The sequence below is a fragment of the Pundamilia nyererei genome, unplaced genomic scaffold (assembly GCF_000239375.1).
Source record: "Pundamilia nyererei isolate P.nyererei 1_Seehausen unplaced genomic scaffold, PunNye1.0 scaffold00173, whole genome shotgun sequence".
NCBI classification, from domain to species: Eukaryota; Metazoa; Chordata; class Actinopteri; order Cichliformes; family Cichlidae; genus Pundamilia; species Pundamilia nyererei.
This window is the reverse complement of record NW_005187574.1, coordinates 402,755-410,596: the sequence shown is the minus strand read 5'-3', so window position 1 is coordinate 410,596 and position 7,842 is coordinate 402,755. Positions and strand designations below refer to the sequence as shown.

At 44.6% G+C, this 7,842-nt stretch overlaps 1 protein-coding gene across 1 annotated transcript in view; it reads left to right on the top strand.

Annotated features, from left to right (window-relative positions):
- The first annotated feature begins 3,914 nt into the window (after positions 1-3,914).
- Positions 3,915-7,842, top strand: part of bcl11ba (BCL11 transcription factor B a) — a 32,889-nt gene continuing 28,961 nt past the window's right edge. The window contains exon 1 of the mRNA XM_005746128.1: positions 3,915-4,704. Within this exon, the coding sequence (XP_005746185.1) occupies positions 4,650-4,704 (55 nt within the window). The 5' untranslated portion in view covers positions 3,915-4,649. The remainder of the gene's footprint in view (positions 4,705-7,842) is intronic.

Below are 7,842 nucleotides of genomic sequence, written 5' to 3'. Positions count from 1 at the left end.
AACCTATTAGGACAGAACATGTCGGGCTGAGAGCACATCCTTTTTCTTGTTTCCTCTCTTGCCGCCTCATTATATGAGAATGAATAATGACAAACATATACATTAACCACTGCCATAATTGTGCTGGAATTAATGATTCTGAAAATAAACCTCTCTGAAAAGAGAGGAGGGAAGAATAAAAGAGAGAAAATAGGTCTTGAAGTGTGAGTGCGCATGTTTGTGTGAAAACGTGCACACTCATAATGAGAGTTCAGCGGCGCTAACTTGCTCTAAATAAATCCATCATTAGCATTTTCTCTTTAAACGGAATAATTTCAACTTTGATATTGGTAATTGTGCTTAAGGCCTTTAGCGCTCCTCCGCGAGCCCTCAAACACTCGCTCCTCAGCCCATGCAGAGACTATCAGAGTCGAGCTTTATTCACTTAGCACTCCATTCTGAAGCAGTAATAACGAGGCTCGCTCAGCACCGTTAGAATAAACCAAGGCAACACCCAAAGAGGGCGTGAATCCAAGTAGGTATAGTGCAATATATATGAAGGCAGAGCCACAGAACACATGTTCAATAACACTTTCAAACAGGCTCAGACAGCAAGAACAAAAGAGTCTGCTGTCTGCACACGCACACAGGAACACATTTCCAGTGCCACAGAGGGGCTTGTGGTTTGCATGTGGCAGTGGATAACCAATAGAGGGTGGTGTTGCATTGCTGGTCTGAGCTCAAAGGGTCATCGTGCTGAGCTGTGAGGGAGCGAGAGCGGAGCTCATCACTTCTAATCTGCTTTTCATCACCAACGAATGGATTTTAAAAAATGGAAAAAGCTGCTGTTAACACTGGATAGGTCAGCTGCTCTTTGATAAACTGGATGTTATAAATATGAAGTGCAGTTAATGTGTGTCTTTAGCATTGATCTGTCTCAAATCAACAATAAATAAATGTAGAATTTAACCTCTTGTAACATGTAGAAGTAGTTCAGGCTCAGGGTTAGGCTGCACAAGCACAACGTCAAAAGCTAGAAGATGTTAGAGACATGAACATTTCACTTTACAGTTCTCCACGTGGAGATTCAAAAGGTTTCTAAATTTAAAAAAGGAATATAAAGAGACCAAGCTAACGATCACCTAAACAGGTCACTGAGAAGTGAAATCTTTGTGTGATTGTTCTTTTTAAAGGCTTCATTGGAGCTTTTTACCAAATCTCATAGAATGAACTTTTCCAGATGGAAAAAAGTGTGTGCTTATTGTGCTTATAACTCCATGATAAAGAAACAGCATTTACTGGGCGTATCTAGCTTTAGTATAGAAGCTTCTGATTGGCTTCTCTCAGTGAGCTCTCCATGTTCGATCTCACATTGTTTCTCTCTGCTTTATCTGCCAGCCAGCATCTGAACAGATCAACATCAATATTAGCAGCGAACAGTTGTTGGCAAAGTGATCTTAAAACTCTAAAGGACATCTCCATGTCCCTCTAATTAAAATTTAACCACCCAACCGAGGTGATGGGCGATAGGAGGAGCGGTTGAGAGGATGGGGGTGGGGTGGGGGCTTATTTAGCATTAACATAAAAACAAACAGCCTCATATATATATGCAAATGAAGGAAGGGCAAAAGCAGGATGCCAGGAGCCATTCGCCATAACTCACACTGATGGCCTTTAAGTGAGAAATCGCTTTCCAAAAATGTCCAATAAGAAAGTGGAACGATGCACCTGTCGCCCATCTGACTAATGAGCCAATCAGGTTGCAAGGACAAGGAGGCACATCTAGATCGTGATGTTGGCCTGGAGTGTCACTTCATGCTGAAGGTGCTCATGATTCCAAAACAGTGAGTATTTCACTGCTTTTGATGATGACAAAAAATGGCCTAAAAAGTCAACACGGCTTCTTAAACCTGCAATTAGAGCAGATTTATTACTCGCAGGCTTTTCCGAGCAGAAACCTGAGAACCAAAGGCATCTCTGAAGTTTGTGTGCACGTGTGGACTGAATTTGAGCGACAATGCAGACGGCGTCTTCTTCTTTTCTGCTCCTACATGTACGAGGTGCTTAAAGCAGCTTTAAGCACACATCTTCATTTTAAAAAAAAAAGGCGCTGGCACCGAGTGGTGCCTTAAAACTGACAATGATTTACATTTCAACATAATGCTCTCTGTCGCCTGTTATTGTGACAAAGTGCTGCACGTATCCCTCCCAAATGAAAGTGGGTGTTCTGTTGTGTGTGCGACAAAGACATTTGGACAAACCTGCCATCTTCTTCTTTTTCTCGTAAATGAGCATGGGAAATCTATTTATGTCCTCCTACAGTATACTGGTGAAATAAGCAGAGGCTGGTTGGGAGACAGCCCGAGCCGCAGTCGAGATGAGCCCCGTGAAGATATATTTGAGAAAGAGAAGAAGAGGGACAGACGAGGGAAAAAGTCCAAATAGATGGGGAGAGGCATTCTCGCTGAAATATGTGGTACTGACAACACCTGGCCCGGGAACAAGCTACAGGCTACAGGCGAGGAGGGAGGAATAAAAAGAACCCCGAGGCCTTCGCCACGACCATTCCTACTGTGAGGCTTAGGAGAGACTGAGACCCAAGTTGGGGGGATGTGTTTGCAGGATGAAGGATTCTCAGCTGAATGGCCTCAGCTTTAAAACTACAACAATAATAATAACACTGATAGTTTTTGTCAGGTGGTGTTTCCTCAGGAAGACTGACACCGTTTACACACATTCACCTCCAGGTTTCTCCAAATTTTACTTGTTCCTCTTTTCGTATCCTCGTATCCTCTCCCACCGACGACGTGTGGAAATCACAGCCTACCTCTCTGTTTAACAGAGGGTGCTGCAGCAAACCGTTTATCTGTCATCAGCCTGGAAACTAAAACACACACACACACACACACACACACACACACACACACTTTTCATCTAACTGTATTTTTTAAAATAACAACAACAAGATAATAATCAGTTTCTATAAATTCTTCTCTAAATTATCAAATGACATCAAACTATTGTTCACTTGAAGTCCTCTTAAATCCTCACCATCATTGTTTCTTTCCTCCAGTTTGGCACTGAAGTCACCGTGAGGTCACAAACCTGCCCAATTTGTGAAAGTCTCGTTCTGAGCGCCTGAATTAAATCCCCACGTTCATATCGCTTACATAACTGATTAATGCTGTAATGCCATCAAACAGTTCCGACAGAATGAGGCGTGTATTTACAAACTAGAAGCTACCCACGCGGGTTATTATTAACTAATTTGGATGTGAATGAAAAACGCGTCAAACATGTGCGTGTGATCGATACGTTTGTGGGTAAATTTAGGCCACAGCGACGCACTGATCTGACTCCAAGTCGGAGTGAAATAAATGTGAAATGACATTTCAGGCGGTCTGCTGAGGAAGGGTGCGCATCAGAAAATATTTAAGGAGTACTTTTGTTTTTGCACACGTGCACGTTGAAAGGAGAGAAGAGCTGTACAGTTAGCAGGAAGGCCTCTGATGCGGTAAAAGTCACCTTATGCACTTGTCGCCAAATTTGGTCAAATAAAAATGTGAATTTAGGACAAGTGGATCCGACAAAGTGAAGTAGCGTAACGTTGAGACATTATGGAAGTGCGTGGATTTTAAATGTGAGCGCAAAGAGTCCAGCATCATGTGGACGGCCGGCACGGAAGCCCCTCGGGTCACTCTTTAACAGAAATAAATGCGGCAGTGAGGCTTTATTGGCGGAGATTACCTGAGCGACTCTGACCACTGCTGCCGTGCGCACCACAGACCCACGTGTGTGTGTGTGTGTGTGTGTGTGTGTGTGTGTGTGTGTGTGTGTGTGTGTGTGTGTGTGTGTGTGTGTGTGTGTGTGTGTGTGAAAGCTACCACTAGTCGCCCCCAGTGCTCTTCAGTCTCCACTTTCCCTTCTCACCGCAGACTGAACGTCACGTCCGCACTTGAACTTGAGTTTTCTCCCATCGTAGAAGCCAGAGAGCCACACAGAGCCGCTCAGAGCCGCACGCACAGTCCAGGGGATGCGGGACTCACAGAGAGCAAACACAGTGGCTTCGCTTTGACTCGAACAGTTAAAGTCTCACCCGCCCGGCCGCTGCTGTCAGTGCAGTAGAAGTGCCAGCCACTTGGCCACATTTCGAGAAGTGCCGGGAAGAAAACTGGATTCCTTTTTTACGCACTCCACCGCGCAGGAGCGGGCAGTGTCCGGCGTGGCCGGATAGTGGACACAGGTAGACACTGACCATCAGGAGGTGACCTCTCGCCCCCTTCCGTCTCTCCATCCTTCACTCTCCGCTCCTCTCTCGGCTCGCCGCTGACAGATGGTGTAAAAGCGACGGAGAGAACAGCGACCCCCTCCCTCACCTCAGATCGAAGAAAGGAGGCGCACAGACACATTGGCACCAAACTCCGCAAGAGCGCCCGGCGCTGCGCCACGGCCGGCCACCGCGGAACGCAGGAGCCACTGCCCGCTGAAGAGATCACCTCCAGGGCGAGATTCGGCCCAGCGTCTAGTGGTCAGCTCGGGGGGCCGACAAGCAGGCTGTTTGTGGGCGGATTGGTCGGTTATAGGAGCCGGAGCGGGAAGAGGAGGAGGAGAAGGAGAGCCGACCCTTCCAGCGCCGCTCTCCGGGCGATGCCAGTGTAAATGCCAGGGCGATGTCCCGACGCAAGCAGGGGAATCCGCAGCACCTGTCCCAGAGAGAAATAACGCGTAAGTGTTGACACGTTCAGTTTTTCACGCGTGACTGTGCAGAGGAGCTGATTTATTGAAGTACTTTTTCCAGGTGATAAAATGAATATTTTCAGAGCTGGAACAGAAAGTTTGCTTCCCCGAGGCCATCCTCTCCTCTGTCCCAGTTTACGGACAAAATCAGATAAACGCTTTATTTTGCGTTTATTTGATTTTTACTCTCTATAAATAATTACAGTGAATTTAGAGTAAAAAAACGTCCACGGCCGCGTCGGACTTTTACTGTAAAAATCGCTCGTGGAGAAATTGTACTTTTTTCAAACTTTATTCTTCCACCTCTTGTTTGAAACGAGGGGCGAGCAGCGTGATCACTGCGCGGATAATTACACTTTATTTGTAATGTTTTTCAGCTTCACGCGCTCCCCGGAACACATTAAACAAAGGTTAAAAAAACAAACAACGCACCTCATGTTAGAAAAAATACGTTCGAGCTAATTCTGCTAGTTTCTTTTTCATGAAGACAGCGTGGATCCTTCACGCTGAAGCGTCGGAGAACTTTACACGTTTTGAACAAACAGGGTTGTCAAAAAAAAAAATCGTAATTTTATTTCCTCGCGCACATTTTAAAGCGGCTCCGTTTCACGTCTCTTTTCTTTTATCGCCGTCTTCTGAATTTTGCACGTTACAGTTTCCAGTCCGTCCTGTTCGTCTGTTTAATTGGCCCATCGCTCTCATGCTGTTTTCTGCCGCACGCATGCAAAGCTCATTCCTCCCGTGGCTGTAATATTAATGCCAGGTTTGGGTTATTTAAAAAAGAAAGAAAGAAAAAGGGTTTCAGGGTTTCCCTCACGGCGCGTTAAAGCGGAACACAGTGAGTGACGGCGTCTCGGAGATAATTCCACAGAAGGTTAATTTCCAACACCTCTTAGCTTATTATTGATTTATTTTTAAACAAACTTATGCGACACATTTAACGTCTTAATTACTCAAATTAATTTCCAATGACAGGATCACTTTGCCACTAAACTTCTCAGCGTCAAATAATATTTTCTGGCCTCAGATCAGTTTTGTTGATGGACTTAAATGAAGACCAACAGTAAATCTTCACAGTCGATCTCCTTTTCCATCAAAGCAGTGGTTTTATTTCTTTTTATTTTTTACATCTGTATGTTTGGTACTTTACTCACCTCTGTGCTCCGGCTGCAGGTTATTTGGGGAGACTTCTCTTGTGTGAAGGCTGCCAGATCAGATCAACTTACACTACAGTGTATCAGTGTTCACCTCAGTGTGTGTAACATTTAGCTCTCAGCCTGAGTGCATGCAGGGGTTTGAGGCCACACAGGCATCTGTTTGCTGCGAGGCCATCGTGGTGTCGGCCCAAACAGAGACCAACACCTGAAGTCACTGAGTTAGATTAAAAATGTGCCCTCACATTAGCAGCAGACAGAGGTAGCACTGGTGCAGGCCCAGTTTCTAATGGGGCTCATTGTGATATCAGCCTTTGCTGCTCGGAGCAGACGGATAGACAAGAAATATGAAGGTGGAGGTTAATAAATGAGCAACGAAACATGCTTCTGCACATCCTGTAATTTATGATTTACACACACACATGCATTTATTTATGTGAGCGTAGACGTCAACAGACACACACACATATGAACACACGTGAGTGAATCCTCCACTCGTGCCAAAATTTTCAAAGAATTCTTCCGGAGCTGTCAGGTGATAAAATCCCTCTGACCTGGCTCTCCGTGCCGTGGATTTATAATTTGGATTTTGCAACACGACACACACCACAACACAATAGCTGTGCACTTTAGAAGAAGAGTTGCTTCTTAGTATATATGCAGGAAGAGCCAGGAACACCGAGGTCGATTTTGTGCACTTTGGCGTCACAAAGTGCATTCCGACGCTCCCAGTTTCCTGCAAATCTTCCTGATTCTGATCGCAGATCATTCACACAGTTTTAAAAATTCTTTCCTTTTTCCAGTTGATTAAATCAACAAGCGATCACAGTTTGGAGCTGATCAGCTGATCATTGCCCTCACTGAACACGGAAGAACCACTTGCATGTTTATCGTCTACACCTACACTAAATATGCACCAAACCCAGCGCTTCCCTATAACAGTAAAATCAAACAAGAAGCCACCCAGAGCGGAATTTGGTGCAACTATTCCCTCAGGGGCAGGAGCTTCATCAGTAGGACTTTATATTGTTGTGTTTGTCTCACAGATTTGGGGGCATTTTTTCTTCTCGTAGCAGCAGCAGACAGTTTACACCTGAAGGTGCCTCCTGCTTCTCATTCACTCCAAATAAGCCTGGCTTTGCTCTGAGAGGCTGATTTAAGCATGAAAAGACACAAACAGGACGAGAGCTGCCATTGTAGTCTCTCTCTCTCACACACACACACACACACACACACACACACACACACACACACACACACACACACACACACACACAGAGGGCTGTGTGTAAATTGCACTTGCCCACTTGAGATGCATGTTTCCTTTCGGCTTGTCAAATAGCCACGCACCCTGCTGGGGCTATGTCTTTGTTAGAGAGAGGGGAAGAAAGAAGTCAACATCTCCTTCTTTTAAGCGTTCTCTGGGTGAGGTGTGGTTCAAATAGCACAAATGAAAATGCACTGCTTCACTGTGGCTCATTCAGGGTCACGTTTGTGAACGATACGTAATGAAAATCCAAATAGTTTAATGCTCATTATTTTCAGAAACGTCTCTCGACTTAAAGGGTAAACAACAACAACAAACAAAAAAAACATATCATCATGTTATTTCCACGGCGACTGTAAACTGACATAAATAATGTCCGTGGTGATGTGGTGTGTTTTTTCTAAAGAGACGTAATTTACGCAGCTGCCGGGTTTTAAACCATCAACCACATTTTTTAGTGGTTAAAAATAAAATTTGTGTTTCCTTAAATTTCCCACAATTTTCCTTCCCTGTAAATTATGATTTAAGAGCTTTTTATTGTTGCTGGAAATTAGAAAACATTTAAACATTTATGTGAACAAATATAAATGTAACCTTAAAGGTGGAGTGTGTGAGCGGATGAATGCAGCAAGTTTGCCCCAAAGCATGCCTGAACTCATTTAACGTGCACGCAGTTTCACACCACTACATAACACACACACACAC